Source organism: Brassica napus, unplaced genomic scaffold (genome assembly GCF_020379485.1).
Source record: "Brassica napus cultivar Da-Ae unplaced genomic scaffold, Da-Ae ScsIHWf_1416;HRSCAF=2001, whole genome shotgun sequence".
NCBI lineage: Eukaryota > Viridiplantae > Streptophyta > Magnoliopsida > Brassicales > Brassicaceae > Brassica > Brassica napus.
This window is the reverse complement of record NW_026014829.1, coordinates 16,550-39,503: the sequence shown is the minus strand read 5'-3', so window position 1 is coordinate 39,503 and position 22,954 is coordinate 16,550. Positions and strand designations below refer to the sequence as shown.

Here is a 22,954-nt window from a genome sequence, read left to right as displayed (position 1 = left end):
GATCTTTTAAGGTCCTCTGTAACTGTTTTTGATTTAGGATAGGAGACTTTATGAGTCACTAGAACATATTCTGGATTAGGCTTTCCTGTTCCCACTTTGATTTTGTAATTATTAGATGTCTTGTGAAACACTCCGAAACAGAAATATTAAAAAATATGTTAAAAATTTTCAAGTAAAAGTCAAGTCAATTTGTAACGAAAAACACTTTATTAATGAAATTGGAGACCACATACTAAAATCATGCAAAATCATTGAGATTATCTCCAATCCTAGACTGACCCCACCAAAACAATTTCGTAAATTGTGACAATTATTTTATAGACTGACACCCACCAACAATTTATTAACTGTGACAATTATTTTATAGACTAAACACCACGGTATGGAGTGAAACCATTGAGATTATCTCCAATCCTAGACGGACGCCCCCATGCAAGACTTTTCTGATCCGGTATGCGTTCTAAGCAACAGTACACTCTATATGGAGGAAGCCCAATTCACGTCGTCACAGAGAGCAACCACGAGATGTTAGTTGCTTGATAAGTTTCGTGGATAAAACAGTTCGGCTCAGGCTACTATCAGTTCAAGGGATGGGTTATATACATTGAAGAAGGAGGGACTCATTACTTGGTTTGGGACGCGACATGACCCAGCTCAAACTTAAAAGAACCCGGCAATTCTTTAATTGCTTACTTAGATTAAATTCTTTGATTCTTTAAACAGTTTAAGAAACAGATGCATAATGTACTAAAATTATTGGTTTGAATAAATTTAACATTTATTCAAAAATAATAATAAGTTGAGTGGTATTTTATATCTAGGTTTTCTCAATTGTTATAATTTTAACATATGGTATATTTTTTTTCCAAAATCAACATGTATGAATCCAGTATCGTACTTTTATTATTACATGTATTTCATTTACAAAACAAAATAGTTTTTTTTATAAGAATGTTAATATCATTAACTAGTAATAAAAGAGATTACAAGTGGTGAAACTCGAGATCCAAAAAGCTTCAAGAAGCTAAATTAGTTGTACAAGCCACAAAAAAAAATTAAACTTGTATAACATAATAGGACTAATCTAGTAAACTAGATTAATGTTGAGGCCCGAGATTAATGATGTTTTGCTTTGCACTAAACACTTGAAGAGTTGAAATGGCAGAACCACCTTAAACTAACCTGCAAAAGGAATCAATAGGACTCAAAGAAGTCTGATAACCAGAGAGCCCCTTGGGTGGGAGAGGCTGCAATCGCATAGGCCGGAAGAGGTGACCAAGCATCTCAAACTTCTAAATTTGATGTATAACATATATGAGATATAAAATAATTGTCACATTTTACGAATTTTTATTAATCTTTAAGCATAGTGTTCGTGGAATTTGAATCCTAATTAGAATCTCGTACGCATAGGAATTTATGAGCTAATTTACACGGAACTTATTGATCCTTGGAAATGATTCTATGTGCTTGGTCGTTGGCCAACCTTCTCGTGAAGCCAACGACCAAATTACCCAATATATTATGAAAGGTTGAACCATTTTAAGCAATCTTAGGTGAAGCCAATGACCAAGCACATAGCATCATTTCCAAGGATCAATTCTAGCGAGTCTCATGAGTCTTTGGCTGATCTAAACTGATCATGTTGATCTAATCCTTGCCTCATCTTGTTTTTTATTTCTTTTTTGCCAAGGTGATGCAGTTTATAGATTTTCTTTTGTAAATCAAACAAATTCATTATATGATATTTACATGTTTTAACAAAAACAAAAATTCTAGCGAGTCTCCAAAACACAAAATTTGATCTAATTTCATCTCCAATAAAACTTCAAAAATTATATTTTCTCACAAAATTTGGTGGTTTTTTACACCAAATTCATCACACCAAATATTAAACTAATGTATTTTATTATTTCTAATTTAATTTTATTAGTATTATTAATTAATTTAAAATTATAGTTAGGATAAATATATCATACTAATTTTATTTTATATTTTATTGTACACATTAAAAATATTAAAATATTCTTTTATTTATATTTTAATTAATAATATAATCAATTATCAGTTATATCAATTTGTAATAAAAACAATTTATTCTGTGATTTTTATTTTAAATGCATAAAATTTAATGTGATAAAATAAAATTAGTCAATTAAAATTATTATAAATAAAAAAATTGAACACCAAAACATCAAATTCCATGTTATGGCTAAAATGTTTTTTAAGAGAGTGGTCAATTATTAGAGCTCTCTAATATCTTATGGTATTTGATATTTTATATTAAAAATATAAGCTAAACTTAAAGTGATTTTATTAGGTTTTAAAATACAAATAATAAAACAAAATGTATTTCATATTACAAATCATATGAAATAGTAATGCAGAAACAACTATATTATATAAAATAAATATTTAATATTACAAATCATATGAAATATTGTGTTCATGGACGGCTTCGTATAAGGAATGGTCAAAGCGAATACCCCGAACCTACTCCAAGTATTGGAAATTTAAATATAATATTTAATTTATATTTAGAAGGTCTTATAAAACATACTAATATAAAATATTTTAATGAAAAAAAAATTAGTTAGTTTTTGTTTAGATTTTTGATATTGTTTTAAAGAATATTTCTAAATAATATTAAAACTTAAAATTATAAGGTATAGAAAATTTTGTTGTCCAAGGACCCTAGATGATACTGAGTGTGTCCTGGTTGTGTATGTATATGTATAAATTTGTACAATATATACAGAACTTATAATTAATATCAATGGATGAAAAGTATTTAGCAATAAAAGATAAAAAAAACAGTGAAAAAACAGCAAAATATAATTATATTTTATGCAAAACCCATAGATTATACAAAAAAAAAAAACAAAGCATGATAGTACATATAAATATGTAAAAGTTATTACCCTGTAATATACTATTAAATTAAAAAACTCAAAATAATTTGTTTAACCTGTTAAATAAATTATAATAGAATGAGACCCTAAAATTATAATGTGAGAGAGGGGTCTCAAGCCATTTTCTCTTTCTCAACACCTCCTAAGGTAAGTCCCTGGTCATGGTCGTGACACTACTTTCCACAGCATGCTACTATTGGAGAGTGCATCTTCTCTTATGAGAGTTGGTCTTATATATGACGTCGTTAATGCCCAAGGGAGTTAAGGAGTGGGCTTTTATGGGCTTCCCGAACAATAACCATTAGAAAAAATAAGGAAACAAATCTCTACCAAAGAACAATTAAACATACCTTCAAACGTATACAGCGAGCGAGTAGGTAGATTCATTGATCTCCTTTTAGCCTCTACTGGTACCAGATTCTCCCTTCATCGTTTTCACCGAATCATGTTTGTTTCTTTCACCGATTATTGGGTCTTTAATTGGCTTGGTTCCTGGGTGGATCTATAGTGTTATTCAGTCCTGGTGTTATTGCCTTTTGATCTGATCCATGCACATCTCTTTTATTTTTGGTCTGATCCATGCACATCTCTTTTATTTTTGGTCTGATCCATGCACATCTCTTCTGGGTTTTGCTTCTCTCCGACTGATAAAGTTATATACGTTGCGTAGAGTTTCTCACTTTCAGTTTAGTGCACACTTATTCACTTGTTATACATCAACACAGAACTGCGTGTTTGGATTTGTTTTGGACTTGATTTACGTGGCTTTCGTCTCTGGCTGGCCATGTGGGTTTTAAACTTTCTTGCCGTACGAACCTGAATTGTGTATTTTTATTTGCTTGGCTTATGTTCTGAACTGAATTTTTATTTGCTTGGCTTATTTTTATTTTTATTTAGGTCCTTGCAAAATTATCTCGTCACCTGCTCCTGTTTTCACTCTCATTGAGTTTTTTATTTTCAATTGTCAGCATATGCTAGCCTTTAGTATTTTGCCATTGGCAAAGCAACATCCTGTGTTATGGAAACCATTGTGGTCTCTTCCTGACGCAGTTATATTTAGTTTTTTTTTTTTTCCAATTGTTAATAAGTATATGGGTAGCCTTTAGTATCTTTTTCATTGTTTTTCCTGAGGCACTTTTATTTAGTTTTGTTTATGTATATTGTAGTATCCTAACCGCGGGATGGCTGATCGATTTATGCAAAATGCTATAGTGAGTGAAAGCCAGTGCATCCTGGTGACTCCTGCTTCCAAGACTACTTTCTTGCCAGAGGAGCTGTGTATAGGATTTGGTATCTGCGTGAAGGTAGGCTGTATACTTTTACAATAAATATGTCACCTTCAAGTTGGTTGGACACCAAGTGAGGTTTTGGTGCAGAGATACCCTTTCGAAGCTGTTCAGATAATCAAACCAAATCTAGGCAGGTTGGATGTAAGTATAGCCTCTCTTCTTAAGTTTACATACTCCTTGAGCATAGAACTAAACATTATATATTTAATTGTGGGATTCTCGAAATACATGTATGTATATATAAATACTAGTATTTAACTGTAGATATCTTAAAGCTAGGTTAAGTTTCCGATAATTTTGAGATACTTGCAATTAAATATTAATATTTATATATACATAATATATATATTTATTTTGAGGATTTTATGTTGAGAACTCTCTATTGGAATTGTTCTAATGCATGACTATTCGCCTGTCTCTTTATGGCAGAATCCTCAGAACTGGCAAAAATATTTGACTCACATCCGCGGGTCAGAACTTGAAAGCTATCTCACCCGAGTGGTAGAAGAAAATCTAAAGGTACGGTGTGTAAATTGATCTTGATATTTTTTCCTAAGGAAGCAGCTCACTAAGCGAGTCTGATTCATCTTGTACGTATATAAAGCCCCAACATGTCGACCAAATAAAAAAAATTGTGAATATGCTGGACGAGAGAGAAATGCTGGTGCAGATTTGTGCTGGTCTGGGGTTGGACCGTAGAGCAAAAGAAGTATTTGGTGGAGAGCTGCAGTGGTTTGCGATTGCCATAGGTTTCATAGAGAAGGCTGAAACTTATATGTTGGACGATAGGTTTGATTCTATTATCTTCTCTCTTTTGTTCCTGAATCTACTTTTTATCTCACTGAATACTCATTATCTCCCTCAAGGTATAGTATATGATCTTTCTAATCTTTATCCTTTTTTCACTGCAGCCGTTTGTTGAAATGTGGAGAAGTGACAACAATGTCTGATCTTCCAGATGATTTGGCAGAAGAGATATTGTCTAGGGTTCCGTTGACATCCCTAAGTGCAGTGCGTTCCACTTGCAGAAAGTGGAATGATTTATCCAAAAACCAGGTTTTTGGTAAGTCAGCATCAACAGGAAGGAAGCAGTTTCTTGGGTTCATGCTGAAAGATTATAAGGTTTGTTCGATGAAGTTTGATCTCCAAGGAATTGGAAACGAAGGAGACTTCGTTGATCCATCTATAAAGGAAGTCAGTATACTTGACCAAGTAGAAATCACTCAGTTCTTTCACTGTGGAGGTTTATTGCTATGTGTCACCAAGGACAGGTCGAGACTTTTGGTGTGGAATCCTTATTTGGGGCAAACAAGGTGGATCCAACCAAGAAACACTTTCCGAAGTGAAGACAGATATGCTGTTGGATATGACAAGAACCGTAACTACAAAATCTTGAGGGTTTTTGGCAAGTATGACACCAAAGGTGAATTTGGAAGCGTCGACAAATACCTGATTTTTGGGTACGAAATATACGAGTTGAGCTCTAGTTCGTGGAAGGTTTTTAACGTCAGTCCCGACTGGAATATAGATAGTTATCAACGCGGCGTGTCTTTGAAGGGTCATACTTATTTTTTGGGTGAAGAGAGGTGGACGATAGGACTGAGGAGATAATCTCTTTTGATTTTACAACAGAAAAATTTGGAAAGCGGTTGCCTCTTCCGTTTAAAACTCATGATGTAGGCAACTTTGTGTCTCTATCTTGTGTCAGAGAAGAGCAGCTTGCGGTATTACATCAAAGCAGCGTGATTGATCACACATTGGAGATTTGGGTCTCAAGTAATATTGATCTGGGTGCAGTTTCGTGGAGCAAGTTCTTGAGAACCACCTCTTTCTGTCGGGTTGATTTTCAAGCTGGTAGTTTCTTCATTGACGAGGAGAAGAAAGTTGCTGTGGTTGTCGATCTGGACAATGGTGGACAAGCACGGACTGAGACCCATTACAACCAAAGAGCTAACATAATTGGAGAAGATGAATATTACAAACCTGTGAATGTTGGAGAGGCCCTGGATCATGGAAAACTTAACAAATTTGGATTTTTGATCTCTGATTTATGTCGCCCACTTGTGTGCTCTTATGTTCCAAGCACAGCACAACTGCAACTGCAACCGTGAACATGGAAAGAAGGTGATGATTAATCAGTTCCAATTTCAACAATTGGCTGTCAATTGTTAGTTTGTCTTTTGATATATATCATCATCTAACTATGATTATGTTTGCTTAAGTTAAGTGGTAAATTATTTCTAAGTTTTCTGAATTGTTATAATTTTAACATATGGTATATATATATCTTCCAAAAATCAACATGTATTAATCCAATATCGTACTTTTAGAGGGGCTTATTGAATTAGAAATTTCATAAAATTTTAGTTTTTTTTCAAATCCTCTCTCATTGAATATCCCTTATATATTAAAAGAGAAGCATTGTAATAAATGCGTCCACGATAAACTTGAAACATGTATGTAAAAACATTATAATAAATTCGTTCACACTAAAATGGACACATGTCACATGTAGAGACCTTCTCAGCCAAAATCTACATAAATATGTTCAATACTTTACTTTTTTAATATAAAACTCACATGCATGGTTCTTCTTTACGTTATTTTTACTGTTTACGAATAAAGCTGGATAAATAATTCATACATTTTGATTCGATTCGTTATCCGTTTTGATTCGAACCGAAAATCCGGATATTCGTTACTCTACGAAGCAAATCAAATACTAAAATGCATTATCCGTAAAAAAAAACAAATCACAAATATCAATATTGATAGGAACGAATATCCAATTTGATCCGTTATATGCATATATACATATATTAAAAAATTATATATAAGTTATATATTATAGTTTATATAAATTTTACAATAGTTTGTTTTTAAATAATTTCATTTTAAGAATTTTATTTTTCATGTATTATTTTGAAAAAAATGTCATTTAATATTAATTAACAGTATCTTTTTATATTTATCAACCATCTTTATATACTTTTACATACACATACATGTGCACATTGACGTGAGCACCTTATAACTAAGTATTTACCACAACTGAAATATCTGATTTTTTTTAAGTTAAAATATTATTTTCCTTAATGCTTCTTTCACTATCGGCCAAATTGTAGTAAAATGATTTATATTAATAATTTTCTTTTCTTTTTTTTAACTATTATCCGTTTAGAAACTATAATATGAAACCATTGGTTCGACATCACAACTATCTAAGATTTATAACATGAAAACAAACAAATAATAGTAATTTTTGATTATCACAGGAAAAAAAAACTAAAACATCAAACATTTTAACTGAACAAACCAAATAAACATTTATTTAAAATGGTAGTTATATTTTAGGAGATTAAAAACTAAAAACAACCTAAAACCGAACCGATATCCAGATTAAACAGATTAATGTCTCCTTATTAAAAAATAACGAAACTAATAATCACATTCCGCGCAAGGCGTAGGTTATTATCTAGTGGTATTTTAAAGTTCTAACAATTGCATGTTTTTCACTTACAAAAAGAAGGTAGTTGACTCATATTGTTCAGCCTGTAGACTGCATTACCAGGGCCATGCTTGATAGGAAGCAGGTCAAGCATTGGAGTCGGGGCCGGTTAGACTAAATATTATTTTAGGGTCGATTTCCGTAAAGTTGTCTTTAATTCCGTGCTTGATTAAGCTGCTTTAACTGATCAGGTCACAAGTTCGGGATAGCTTTAGCATCGTTTTTGTATTATCTGTGTTTTTACCAGTTATTTTAGGTTAAATAGTTTATCTTAAAACAAATTCAAATTAAAAAAATTCTATGCTTCTAACCTAGAAAAAGTCAGGCACGGCCCTGTTCATTACTCTCATTGTTGTTGTACCTTCTCTCAACTCAGGTACATTTCTTGCCACGCCTTTTGTTGACTTAAGCTTCTCGTCGTATAATCTTGTGCTGGCTTTTGATGGTTGTTCTGATCTTCTGTATGTTGATTCTTTCTGTCTCTCTTCGAAACTTTGGGGAGTGTGCAAGCGGTCATAGAAAATCGCATTCTGAAGCACTAACAGAGATTAAGAGTGATCTCACTGACACTTGTTCCCAAATGATTCTCCAGCTTCATGATGTCTATGATCCCAATAAGGTTGGCTGGCTCTATAAGAAGGCATGTTTAGCTCTGATGATCCCGTGGTAGTATCACATCGTTCTCATGCTATTTTTTGGTTATGTGTGATTACTTTGAAGATAAATGTCAAGATTAAGATTGTTTCTGGATCCCCCTGTGGAGCAGTTGCTGCTGAGGCAAAGAAGGCGCAGGCAAACTAGGTAGTACTAGACAAGTAATAATCCCTGTTCTTATTCCTTTTAGTTTTGTTATTATTATATCGGTAAAATCTCATAATGATGGCTTGCACAGTTATGTATTTCGGATCCAAAAATCAAGAGGCTGTAATAAGCTTTGACTCAGTGATTTGACAAATATGGAAGAGATTCAGAAAGGGTGGAGAAAAAGGTCCTTGGAGTTACTGGATTGGAATTTAAGAGAGGATATATATCTGTTTGATTGCGTTTGCTTTACGGGAACCAAATTATAATTTGGCACCTTTTTGTTAACTTGGGAGCTTATGGGATCTTCTTGGTGTTGTATCCTCTCGGACAAAGGTTCTTCTTGGTTTTGGGTTTGTGTACTGTGTTCTTTCAAGTTTCATGTGATTCATTGGAAGAGGGAGAACAAAACGCAAATAGAAGTCTTCTCAAGTCTGTCAGTTTTGATTCATCTGCAAGGTGGTCTTACTAGAATGATTAATCATCAAGGGGAGAATCCGTCTTGATCTCCACCTTGGTGGGGGCAAACCTAAAATCCTGGCATCTTGAAACTCCAACTGATATGTCAAATGATGATCCCAGTGAAGATCCATCTAGAAACTTAGAGAACAGAAGTTTTGTTACAGAACCCAACAACATAAATCAAACTGGTATGGAAGATCAACGCCAAATAGGGAACCAAGTACTGTCTACAGGGCAAACTTCTGAATTATTATATTTTTTAAAATGCATTAAATGCATAGGTACTGTACTTTCGCATATACTCAGACCATCCGCAATGATGAGACTCATTGGAGTCCTTAGCACAAGGGCATTTCAGATTAATCTTGGATATTTTGGAGTTTTTTAAAAAAAAAAAAAAAAAGATGACCATTCACGGGCCGCCACGTAGTCAATGGGACTCGTGAACAGTGTAAGGATCAATCCTTATCAAAGGATTTTAAGGATTCTTTTTTGCACAAACTATAAGAAAGTGGGCTCCACACCCTCTAAGGATTCCCTTAAGAGCTCCCATTGTGGATGCTCTCAGTCTTGTTCGTTGATAAAAAAGTTATAGTCAGTCTTGTTCCTTTAGTTTTATGAACATGATATGAGCAAAATCTCCAAAATTATCTTATTAGTAACAAAACACAGTTTTAATGCGTCTCTTCACAAACCTCTGCCTTGTTGTTCAGCATTTTGATCTTCAATAGCCTATCATAAACGCACCATGGGAAGCTCCAGAGTTGATTGCTCTCAAGGCAGTCCGTTGACACATAGTCTTTGTAATTTGTCACAATATACCAAGCAGAGGCTTTTGCCAATTCATCCACCCCTTCATCGGCAATGAACCAAGATAATGCCTCTTTTGTCAGCGAGCGAAACGCCTTTTCAATCATCTCCCCACTCTCGGTGAACGGCTCTGTCATCCCCATACCACGACAAACAATCTCAGCTTCTGTTTCAATTCCAAAAGTGTCCATCAAATGACGTAATTTTGAATCGTAACTTTTCTTGTAGTCGGTTGCTAGCTCAATATGGTTCTGAAATCCCATGAACACAAGATCCTTATCATGAGACAAAGGAGTGGAGGATGTGCTCGAGATAGATGGAGGACCTAGTTTCTTGAGCTCTCTGAAAAGCTTACCGATCACTGTCTTGGACTTGTACGCTAGTTTATTCTGATTTTCCATAAAATCTGGATATTCTTTTACATACAAATGTGGTGGTATTTTGACTTCAACCCCGGTTTTCGGGAAATCAACAGCTGCTGAAAACATCTTTGCCAGTTCAAGGCATTGTTTGCTCCCTGCCTTCTCCCCCTCTTTATCCGCAAACACCTTATGCAAATTTGAGATTGTTCCTACATTGTTATTCAGAGGGTAGTTCGTGAAATGGTTGGTGATTTCCTGGAATTTATAAAGCCAACAATCATGAATTATTCTTTAACAAATAATAAACTTACGATAACAATAGCTTGATTTAACTCTTCTGACCTGAATGGTGACCTCATGATCCAAAGCTTGAGGTTCCTCAGCAGTGTAGTCCATTGGCTCATACGTATTTGGTGGTATCAGCTCAGGATCCCAGCTTACGAAATACAAATCTCCATCCAAATCGCTTCCAGAACACTCATTTGGATGTGGCCTATGCAGCAACCAAACAGAAGAAAAAAAATTCAAACCAGAAGCAAATAATACTTCTCAAAACAATCACAATCAACATTTAAAAAAAGGTGTTTACCTATGCCCCTTTTGGGGGAAAACAATGCAGTCAGTCATATGATTCAAATCTGTCACTGCAATAGCTTTAAGCACACGGACATCTCCGGGATGCAAGCACGGACTTTTCGCAACAACAACATCTCCTATGATGTTGTATGGCGGCTTGGAATCTAGGGTGAGAGTGGGATCTTGTGTGGGACTGGATTCTGACGTGAGACTGAGATTTGTCGAATATGAACATCGTACGAACACCTGACCGTATTCTAGCGTATTCGTTTCATCCATACAACCCATCATGGATCTACCTTTAGGAATTATAATACGCGTCTTGGTACGTAGTTCCACCAGTTTTGATTCTCTGATGTAGTGAAGCATCATTGATAGAAATGGCTCTGAGGGTTTAATACCACAAGAGACTAGATCCTTGAGAAATTTGGTATGCTCCCTTGGAGGCATTAGACAGAGAATCTTCATCGGGTCAGTTAAGACGAAGTCTAACGTATCCACAACTTCCTTCTGTTTCTTTTCAAAAACACTGTCACTAACCCCCAAAGTGGACAAAAGTGTTATCATTTGTCTGTTTAGATAACAAGGCTGTTCCTTGGTCCATGCCAACACATCCAGTTTTGTGTGATCCGAATGGAACTTTCTCATACTACTCCTCAAAGACAGTTTCTTTGAGGAGTTTGGATCCTTAGCGACTACTCCTTTGTACCCTCCATATCTAATCTGAAACGCAGATGGAGACACACCTTCAATATCGCATTTCCTAGCCACTAGTTCAGCAAAATCGGAAGAAATTTTCCCAATTCCATCTGAAAACACATAGCGTTTCCCTGAAGAGAAGATCTCCACATCAGGAATCAGCTCAACATCATCAGCTTTGACAGTGAGCGTCTCTTTAGAAGAGCCGAAAGATTGTCCCAGCCTTGCAGCATACTTGGCAACATTCTTTATGCTCCCAAAGTCCCCCATCCACGATCTAATATCCGCTGCCTTAATCCCGTCGATGGGTGCAAACATCCAAGTCGATGTGCTCTTCAACTGGCTAGCAGAGTAAGCAAGAAACTCAAATTTTTTCTTTCCGATGACAACACCATCACTAAGAACAGAATATATCCTGTCGTAAACCTTGGTCTTTCTGTTCACAGAAGATCTTGGAGACAGATCATTGCAGGAAAGAGTTTTCAGATTCTCATCAACAAAAGACACTATGATGAAATTGTTGATATGCTTGGCATATTCTCTAAGTACCCGATTTGACTCATGAGGCTTCGGTCCAGAGAAGTACACTCACGTAGGTGTAATTTTGACCCTACGTATATCAAAAAGTCCATGTTGATAGTCCAAAGTTGATTCCGTTGGCTTTTCTTTCTTCCCCCATTCCAAGTACTCTTTGGTTAGCCAAGCAATATGATCATACGGACATTTTCCAAGGGATAATAACTTTGGAAGAGCATAATCAATGAATGCTCTGTCAATTAAGTGTTCTGGGATCAAGAAACTGATAAAAAGCAGTATCAAGACTTGTGGGAGGAAAACACGCATTCTGGACCAATGAACTAACATTGAACAAGATCTCAAAAGGCAAATCAAATTCTGGAGGGAACTGTTGATTACAATATTTTTGAAATCAACCTTGAGCTCACGGGGAAACTTTAAGGCAATGGCAGATGACTGACCGATTAGAGAAGTTGATGTAAAATCTGTAGTTATCAAACCCACCTCTGCAGAAGTTTAACTTTTCATACTCAGGATCGACATGTTGATTCTGGTTTTCATAAATTTTGGGACCTCCTTTTAACTGAATCAAAAGAAGTTTTGAATCCTTTTCTTGTGAGAGATGCCAACTGATTCGCCCGATGTAGTCTTCACTCAAATGCGCCGAGAAATGCAGGTTCTGGTTACCACTTCCAAACGAACAACCAACACTGTACAGATATTTGAATTTCTCTGGTGTCGCCAAAAATCCAAAATGCATGAGTAAACCGTCGATATAATGTTCCATTGAAGCTTTGTCTTTACTGTCAATTTCATATTTCCATTCATGAAAATTGAGACGATAGGGTGTGTTGACTTCGGTGGATTGCGTGAGGAGTTTATTCGCATGTGTCTCCTGTGCAAACTGAACCAGCGCATAAAATTTTTCACCATGCTTAGTCTTTTTAAGCCTGATCGCGTGAATAGTTCCCGAACCAGTGATACTCTCGAAAAACTGTCTAACCTCCATTGCGTTCACCTCAGGTGGGAAGCCACTCACATTAACCGTCTTTCCCATTGTCTCCTATAAATCATTGAAGAAAAAACAGAATCTAACATAAGCAAGAATGCTAGAACATTATTACAATCAGAAGAAAATATCCAGATAGATGATGACATACCGCAGCTGATGTTGATTATGATGATGACGATGATTGTTTTGCTAATTTCAAGTTCTGTCAGACACTATGAGCATCCACAATGGTGATACCAATTGTGGAGTTCTTAAGATTGATAGTAATTATTATTATTAGTTTTTTTTTTGAATAGTTAAGGATTCTTGTGAAAAATGTGTGTACAATGGTGATCCCAAAATTAGAATCCTTAGGAATTAAAAAATTGTTTTTTTAGTGAAATAAATTTTTTATATATTAGATGAATAAATACTATAACTTAACATAAAATACAATAATTAAACATAAAATACATTAATTAAACATAAAAATACAACAATTAAAGATAATAACAATTATTTAACATAAATATAGAATAATTCCTAATCTTCATCAATAGGAGAGTATCCATCCCGTTCATCTTCGACAATCATATTGTGGAGTATGATACATGCTCTCATAATCTTCCCTATCTTTTCTCTATCCAATGTTTTTACCGGGTTTCTCACAATCGCAAATCGAGCTTGCAATACTCCAAAAGCCCGCTCCACATCTTTTCGGGTTACTTCTTGAACTTTAGCAAATAACTCTTGTTGAGGAGTTTGAGGGAGGGTGATAGATTGGATAAATGTTGACCATTTTGGATATATACCGTCTGTGAGGTAGTACGCCAACTTATACATGTGTCCGTTGACCATGTACTTTACCCTCGGAGCTCGACCTTCTAAAATGTCATCAAAAACAGAAGACCGATCGAGGACATTGATATCATTTAAGGTACCTGGAGGACCAAAAAAAGCTTGCCATATCCAAAGATCTTGTGAAGCAACAGCCTCTAAGACAATTGTCGGTTTTCCTGATCCACGTGTGTACTGTCATTTCCAAGCGGTTGGGAAATTTTTCCACTCCCAATGCATACAGTCAATGCTCCCGACCATCCCAGGAAACCCTCGTTTCTCCCCAATATCGAGTAGTCGTTGTAGATCCTCGGGTGTGGGTCGTCGTAGATACTCTTCTCCAAATAATTGTATTATTCCGTCAGTGAAATTATGTAAACATGAAAGTGCAGTGGACTCACCAAGTCGGAGATATTCATCAACCGCATCAGCCGCAGAACCATAAGCAAGCATACGAATAGCTGCCGTACATATTTGTAATGGAGATAGACCGAACCTCCCGGTTGCATCTCTTCTTTGCTGAAAGAATGGAACCCACTCTGATAGGCCATGGACAATACGCAAGAATAATTCCTTATTCATGCGGAAACGACGTCTGAATAAATGTGCCGGAAATATACAATCTGCGCTGAAGTAGTCATTCCATAAGCGGACGTGTCCTCCTTCGCGGTTTCGTTCCACATAAGCACGTCTACTTTGCGGTATGGATTGGGCCTCCACTATATTGTTGAAAGTATCTTCAAAGATTTCATCGAAAACTTCGTCCAATCTCTCTTCGAATTCATCCGATGAAGATGATGACATTTCTAGATATCCTGTTTCATAAATAATTATATTGTACAAGTTTTTAATCTATTAGTTAAAATTATGTAAGAGATTCACATTTCCCTTTTATCAATCTTACTCCAAATTAGTTAAAATATATCTGTATTTATATTTATTTGCGTATTTATATCAAAATCTATCTGTATTTATATTTATTTGACCAGAAAATATAATAAAACATGTCTAAAATATTTATGTAAGTGGCAGAGCAACATAATTCATTCTGTAATAGAGTAATTATAAGTTATAGTTGTTATGATAAACTTCACATATTTCTGGGTCTATTAACTGACAGAGAAGCTGATGAGAAGTTAGCTAAAACATTAAACAAAGACTGATGATGAAAGAGAACATAAAGAGAAGTTACCTAAAACTTCTTCGATTACAACAACTTGAAGTTGAGGCCGAGTTTGTAGCAACAAGATTACAGCAAGAAGATTACACCTTTGATAGATAGGAAAGAAGTTTGATAGAGAGTAACCAAGGGGAAAACAGAGAGGGTTACTTATACTACTACTACTTAAACAAAACATAAACCCGTGACTCGCAAAACAACAACACACTTCGAGATTCCAAACGCACCCGTGACTTGGTTCACATGTCCTGCTGCTGTACCTGAAACATGAGAAAAGACAAGTGTTAGTAACTACTCAAAGTAACTACTCAAAGTAACTACTCAAAGTAACTAGTCAAAGTAACTGCTCAAACTAACTGCTCAATCCAAGTAGAGACGACATGTAACTATACAATGCAACTACATACGCACATTAATACCTTCATAACATCTCATTCATCAGTTTCAGTTTGAGTGATTCTTCCACCTCAGAGACTGGATCTTTTTTTCCAAATAAACGTTCTAGGATTTTTTGTTTTGAGAGTTTTTCTTTCATTTGCAAGATCGACTGGAGCTGTGACATCTCTTCTTCCTTGCCACTCTTCTTCATCTTACCAGCAGCTTTAGCAGCTTTCACACCAACTGGTCTAATTTCAGGTTCGGCCACTTCATCTTCTGTATCAACATCGTGGACTTGTTTGCGCTTCTCCTTCTCTCTGTCTTTAACCGTATAGGTCGCTTGCCATTTCTGGTCATGCCTCAGCTCCCTCCACGCATGTTCGAGGCTGAACTTGTGCCCGTAAATGGTGTAGAATGAGTCGAGGGCAGCTTTCATTACATCGTCTTCATTCTGACCACTTCTCTGCCCCCCCTCAACGCCGCGTCATAGCATCCAACGAATTTACAGACTTGGTCGTTAATCCTAGACCACCTCTGCTTCGCTGGACGAACCTCTCTAGGTACTTTCCCAACCAGTTGTGGGCTTGCGTTGTAGTAGTCAACGATTCTCTTCCAGAAACGTTCTGCTTTCTGTTCACAGCTCACTACAGGGTCTTTGCTGGTGTTAAGCCACACACCAATGAGGATTTTATCCTCATTGACAGTCCATTTTCTCCTCTCTGAGACAGAAGGCTGGACAGGAGACTCGATACCAGGCTGGACAGAAGACTCGACAGCAGGGTTGAAAACATACTCGTCACGACCTTGGCTACCGAACCAAGCTGGTTCGGGTGACTCAAGGTCAACTGAACTCTGACTATTCAACAGATTAACGTACCCAGTACTGGTATTCATTTTAGATGATGGTCTGTGTTACTCTATTAGCAACACAGACCCTTAAGTAAGCGATAGAAAGTGATTTAGCATTTAGTTTCGTAGTAGTTTGGCAGATAGAAAGCAAACTAGCATTTACCACCACTACAAAGCAAACAAGCATTTACCACCACTCTTATCAGCATAATAAGTTCTATAGTAGCTACACTTAAAGCTAACAAGTACGATTCTATCAAATCCAAGGAGTTAGGAAGTATCATTAAAGCATGAAGAAAGAGGTTATTTTTAATTTACTGAATATATCTAAACTATAATAATTATAGTACCTTTGAAGCCCAACTCGAGTTCAGACACTGATGTTTAAATCCTCCGAGGCTCTTCCTTGAAAGACACAAGCCAAGAGATAAGACTTTCATTAAAATTTGAATTTTAAATCAAAGAAATGATCTAAATATTGGTCATGAAACTTACCTCCACATTACGATGACCACTATTACCAAGAGCAGTAGACAAACTCCCTTTGCAAACCGATATTTAACCACTGCTGTCTTCTTACTTAGCACACGTAAGATCTTCTCTAGCTTAGCCACCTTCTGGTCACTCTCAAAGAATTGATCCTTGAGCATCCTAAGTTGTATTTGCGTTTCACGGAGCTCTTCTTGCATCGCCACATCCCACCATTTCCAGATGTGGCACTCTCCATCGTCGACGTTGTTGCAGGAGAAGTACCTCCTGTATGGATTTTTTGGAGTGTACGACGTTTTAACTACAGGCTCACTACCGCAATAGCATGTCCTTGGGATCCCTTCATCGGCCTCAGGTGCAGCTGCGTACTGATCCTCCTGTGAAATTGTGAAGTTACTCTTAACTTCATTGGCGTAGAGTTCACCTTCTGCTACAATTAAAGAGGTGATGTCTAACTCCTCTGACGAAGAAGAAGGCTGAGTGTAGCTATAGTCTTGGCCCATGGTTCGTTCGCCTGCAGAAATTATGGTAAGAGAAACTATGTTAGCGAATAAGAAAAAAAATATTAAGAACAAAACGCAACAACAGAGACTAATGAGGGATCTAGTTAACTAGTTTTCGAACTAAGCAAAAAATAAGATAAGCTCAAAACAATACAAGTAAGCTAACCTATCTATACATGGAAGCTAAACAATACAAGGAAAACAAATCGATGACAAAATCTTCACTGAAAACAATTCGTGTTTTGAAACCCAAAACGAATTGAAACCCAAACTACAAACAAAATGATCCCCAATTGAACATAAACGAATTCAAAACAAATTCCAAAATCGAAACTTTTTGAAACCCTAAATCGAAGAAATCCCCAATTCGATTCGACGGAAATACGAAGCAAAGAGGGACACGAGAACAACAACGAAGCTAACCTATGCTTAAATCTACCACAGAAGAACGGTATTTGCCTTTGAAGATAACGGAAGAAGACGATCGACGACGGAGAGAAATCGCCTCTTCACTTGAGCTCTGAATTTTTTTTCCTCGGGTTCAAACGCGAATGATTTTTTTTTCACCTAAACGGAACACAAAAGTATCCAAAGCCCAACCATCGCACGCCACGTGTACATGAAGGACTCAATCCTTTGATCCCTTATTAACGGATTGATCCGTACAGATCCGTCTAAAAACAAGCCCATTTCACAATATTAATATTCAAATATCCTAAGGACTTGGGCTACGGACTCATGACGGACTCCCGTTGCAGCCGCTCTAAGGCTATGATTAATCTGTTCCATGTCAATTATTAGTCTTTCTTTTGAGTATGATTTGACCCAACTTTTTAATTGCTTAAGTAGAGTGGTACATTTCTAAGCTTTCACAATTGTTATAATTTTAACATATGGTGCCTATTTTCCAAAATCAAACATGTAATATTACAGTAAAAACTCAATAAATTAATAATGATGGAAATATGGTAATTTATTAATTTATAAGGGTATTAGTTTACAAAAAGTTTTTTTTTAAAAAATTTATATATTTTTTGTAAAAAAAATTGTTAGTTTTACTGTATATACATTAATTAAATTTTAGAAACTAGACTCTGATATTTTTATTATATTATTTGATGTATATGAAATATGTTTCATATGACTCGAATATGGTTTTAGATATAATTTAACTAAATATCAGGGTTCTAAAAATCGGTCTAGGCGGCGCCTAGGCCCCCGCCTAGGCAGCAACTCGGTCCTATCCGAAACGATTTTCTTAAAATCCGATTTATACTGATTTATATGATTCAAATTGGTTTAAACTGTTCTAAATCGGTTAAAATTGGTTAAAATCGATCTAAAATTGTCTATATATGTTAAATAAAGCAATAATATTATTACAAATCTACAAATTTGTCTACTTTCTTCTGTTTTGTATATCTAATTTTGATAATTCATCACAATAATTTTATAATTAAACTTAAAAACTAAAATATGTTATACAAATGTATAAAATATATAAAATAAATCAATAATTTGCTAACGCCTAGGCCTCGCTTAGGCCCCGAATAATCCGCCTAGTCGCTAGTCCTCTATAAAACGCATAGTTACCGCCTAGCGATTTTGAGAACATTACTAAATATTATCAAAATATATTTAAGATTAAGAAAAAATAGACATGAATTCCATTGTGGAAATAATACTAATAATACAATGTTTGTTTGTGCTTTTATGAATTATATATATTTAAATATTATTAATTTATAATTTTACAGGGAAAAAAATATATACATAGAATTTTCTAAAAAGTTATTATTTTATCGATTTGTGTTATATTTTGAACTGGTCCAAAACCGCAATACTGAATATTCCCGTAAAAACCGTATAATAGAGTTTTCTGCTAAACTCGCAAAATCGAGTTTTCCGACTGAAAACCGCAAAATCGAGTTTTCCCGCCAAAACCGCAAAATGTGTTTTCCCGCCAATACCGTAAAACTCAAATTTCCCGACAAAACGATTTTTCCCGCCGAAACCGAAAGACCGAGTTCCCCCCCCCCCAAAACCGAAAATCGAGTTTTCCCGCCAAAACCGAAAAACCGAGTTTTCCCGTCAAAATAAAAACGAGTTTTTCCGTCAAAACCGAAAAACCGAGTTTTCCTGCCGAAACCAAAAAGCCGAGTTTTCCCGCCAAAAACGGAAAACCGGGTTTTCCCGCCAAAACAAAAAAATTGAGTTTTCCCGTCAAAATCAAAATCGAGTTTTCCCGCCAAAACCGCAAAACCGAGTTTTCCTGCCAAAACCGATAAACCGAATTTTCTCGCAAAAAACCGTTACCGAGTTTTTCCGCCAAAAATCGCAAAAAGATTTTTCCCGCGAAAACAGGTTTGCCGCCAAAATCTAACAAATTTTCCCGCCAAAATCGTAAAAACAAGTTTTTCCGCCAAAACCGCAAAATGAGTTTTTCTGCCAAAACCAGAAAGATTATTTTTTACGCAAACCGCAAAAATCTAGTTTTCCAACCAAAACCACAAAAAAAATTTACCGACCAAAAACCGCAAAAAGAAAATTTTCCGCTAAAGCCACAAAAACAATTTAACAAGTTTTCTCGTTAAAACCATAAATGAGTTTTCCTGTCAAAACGATGTTTACCGCTAAATCCACAAAATGAGTTCCGGTTAAAATTGCAAAATAATTTTTTTTCCGAAAAAAACGAGTTTTTCCTCCAAAATCATAAACGAGTTTTTGCGCTAAAACAAGTTTTCTATAAAATTGCAAAATCTTGTTTTTATATTACAGCTCACATTAATGATATTAATATTTTACATGATCTTCAGAGTAAATAAGATAATACTTTGGATACCCACGGGTAAACCTATACCATATTGGGTTATTTTTTTTGGTTTGGATTTCAACATTGATGTTTCTGGGTTTTTGCGGGTTGGATATAAACTGAGTTGGGTTATTTGTGGGTTGGGGTGGGCTGGGTTATTTTACCCAAAGTTAACATCCCTACATTCAACCACATAACTAAAACCAGAGAGAGAGAGAGAGCGAGACAAATACAGAAACCAAAGGTTGCAAAAACCACGTTAATCTAAGACAAGTTGACGCCGCTTATAACGCACCATCACATTGCCTTTAATGCCAACCACCATAGCGTTCCAGTCCATCTCAGGGAAGGGTGAAACCAACTCAAGCTCAAAGTTAATCAACAATTGACTCCATATGGCTTTGATTTGAAGGTAAGCAAAGGGCTCTCCAAGACACCCGTGGCTACCTCCACCGAATGAAATGTACGAAAATGCCCCTGCGGCTTTGTCCTCTTCTCTTCCCGGGGAGAATCTATCCGGGTCGTAGCTGTACGGGTTTTTGAAGACATGCAGCAAGCGGTTTGCAAAAGCAGGCGAGGTTGCAACGATATGACCCTTTGGGCTTATCAAAGGATCCATCATAATTAAGTTTAGTACGAAAGATCCAATTACCACCTAGAACATTCATCTCCAGGGTGTAAGGTACTAAGGACGTGATTATTGGGGGTCCTTACTCTTGGGCCCTTAATATAAATATATTAAGGGCCCAAGAGTAAGGACCCCCAATAATCATGCCCTAAGGAGAAGGAGTTCGTCCCTTTACAGGTACCTATCTTCCACCCATGATCTTTTAAGGTCCTCTGTAACTGTTTTTGATTTAGGATAGGAGACTTTATGAGTCACTAGAACATATTCTGGATTAGGCTTTCCTGTTCCCACTTTGATTTTGTAATTATTAGATGTCTTGTGAAACACTCCGAAACAGAAATATTAAAAAATATGTTAAAAATTTTCAAGTAAAAGTCAAGTCAATTTGTAACGAAAAACACTTTATTAATGAAATTGGAGACCACATACTAAAATCATGCAAAATCATTGAGATTATCTCCAATCCTAGACTGACCCCACCAAAACAATTTCGTAAATTGTGACAATTATTTTATAGACTGACACCCACCAACAATTTATTAACTGTGACAATTATTTTATAGACTAAACACCACGGTATGGAGTGAAACCATTGAGATTATCTCCAATCCTAGACGGACGCCCCCATGCAAGACTTTTCTGATCCGGTATGCGTTCTAAGCAACAGTACACTCTATATGGAGGAAGCCCAATTCACGTCGTCACAGAGAGCAACCACGAGATGTTAGTTGCTTGATAAGTTTCGCGGATAAAACAGTTCGGCTCAGGCTACTATCAGTTCAAGGGATGGGTTATATACATTGAAGAAGGAGGGACTCATTACTTGGTTTGGGACGCGACAAGACCCAGCTCAAACTTAAAAGAACCCGGCAATTCTTTAATTGCTTACTTAGATTAAATTCTTTGATTCTTTAAACAGTTTAAGAAACAGATGCATAATGTACTAAAATTATTGGTTTGAATAAATTTAACATTTATTCAAAAATAATAATAAGTTGAGTGGTATTTTATATCTAGGTTTTCTCAATTGTTATAATTTTAACATATGGTATATTTTTTTTCCAAAATCAACATGTATGAATCCAGTATCGTACTTTTATTATTACATGTATTTCATTTACAAAACAAAATAGTTTTTTTTATAAGAATGTTAATATCATTAACTAGTAATAAAAGAGATTACAAGTGGTGAAACTCGAGATCCAAAAAGCTTCAAGAAGCTAAATTAGTTGTACAAGCCACAAAAAAAATTAAACTTGTATAACATAATAGGACTAATCTAGTAAACTAGATTAATGTTGAGGCCCGAGATTAATGATGTTTTGCTTTGCACTAAACACTTGAAGAGTTGAAATGGCAGAACCACCTTAAACTAACCTGCAAAAGGAATCAATAGGACTCAAAGAAGTCTGATAACCAGAAAGCCCCTTGGGTGGGAGAGGCTGCAATCGCATAGGCCGGAAGAGGTGACCAAGCATCTCAAACTTCTAAATTTGATGTATAACATATATGAGATATAAAATAATTGTCACATTTTACGAATTTTTATTAATCTTTAAGCATAGTGTTCGTGGAATTTGAATCCTAATTAGAATCTCGTACGCATAGGAATTTATGAGCTAATTTACACGGAACTTATTGATCCTTGGAAATGATTCTATGTGCTTGGTCGTTGGCCAACCTTCTCGTGAAGCCAACGACCAAATTACCCAATATATTATGAAAGGTTGAACCATTTTAAGCAATCTTAGGTGAAGCCAATGACCAAGCACATAGCATCATTTCCAAGGATCAAGTCTAGCGAGTCTCATGAGTCTTTGGCTGATCTAAACTGATCATGTTGATCTAATCCTTGCCTCATCTTGTTTTTTATTTCTTTTTTGCCAAGGTGATGCAGTTTATAGATTTTCTTTTGTAAATCAAACAAATTCATTATATGATATTTACATGTTTTAACAAAAACAAAAATTCTAGCGAGTCTCCAAAACACAAAATTTGATCTAATTTCATCTCCAATAAAACTTCAAAAATTATATTTTCTCACAAAATTTGGTGGTTTTTTACACCAAATTCATCACACCAAATATTAAACTAATGTATTTTATTATTTCTAATTTAATTTTATTAGTATTATTAATTAATTTAAAATTATAGTTAGGATAAATATATCATACTAATTTTATTTTATATTTTATTGTACACATTAAAAATATTAAAATATTCTTTTATTTATATTTTAATTAATAATATAATCAATTATCAGTTATATCAATTTGTAATAAAAACAATTTATTCTGTGATTTTTATTTTAAATGCATAAAATTTAATGTGATAAAATAAAATTAGTCAATT

The 22,954-nt window shown here is 35.4% G+C and overlaps 4 protein-coding genes and 2 pseudogenes across 4 annotated transcripts; 1 reads left to right on the top strand and 5 right to left on the bottom strand.

Annotated features, from left to right (window-relative positions):
- The first annotated feature begins 45 nt into the window (after positions 1 to 45).
- Positions 46 to 6,449, top strand: LOC125597275 (annotated as a pseudogene).
- Positions 6,450 to 9,506: 3,057 nt separating this feature from the next.
- LOC125597281 lies at positions 9,507 to 12,329 on the bottom strand (annotated as a pseudogene).
- LOC125597278 (RNA-dependent RNA polymerase 1-like) lies at positions 12,186 to 13,037 on the bottom strand. Its single transcript, XM_048772039.1, has one exon. The coding sequence runs from the start codon at positions 12,990 to 12,992 to the stop codon at positions 12,360 to 12,362; it is 633 nt and encodes a 210-aa protein (XP_048627996.1). The 5' UTR covers positions 12,993 to 13,037; the 3' UTR covers positions 12,186 to 12,359.
- A 924-nt stretch (positions 13,038 to 13,961) lies between these two features.
- LOC111201813 lies at positions 13,962 to 14,567 on the bottom strand. The gene has a single exon (XM_048772041.1). It carries the CDS (start codon positions 14,565 to 14,567, stop codon positions 13,962 to 13,964), a length of 606 nt encoding a protein of 201 aa, XP_048627998.1.
- A 513-nt stretch (positions 14,568 to 15,080) lies between these two features.
- LOC111201981 lies at positions 15,081 to 21,834 on the bottom strand. Its single transcript, XM_022694337.2, has 3 exons — positions 16,666 to 21,834; positions 16,521 to 16,575; positions 15,081 to 15,203 (listed from the first exon to the last, which is right to left on the bottom strand). Exons 1-3 carry the CDS (start codon positions 17,160 to 17,162, stop codon positions 15,183 to 15,185), a joined length of 573 nt encoding a protein of 190 aa, XP_022550058.1. The 5' UTR covers positions 17,163 to 21,834; the 3' UTR covers positions 15,081 to 15,182.
- LOC125597280 (sterol 14-demethylase-like) lies at positions 20,234 to 20,593 on the bottom strand. The gene has a single exon (XM_048772040.1). It carries the CDS (start codon positions 20,591 to 20,593, stop codon positions 20,234 to 20,236), a length of 360 nt encoding a protein of 119 aa, XP_048627997.1.
- Positions 21,835 to 22,954: the final 1,120 nt, after the last annotated feature.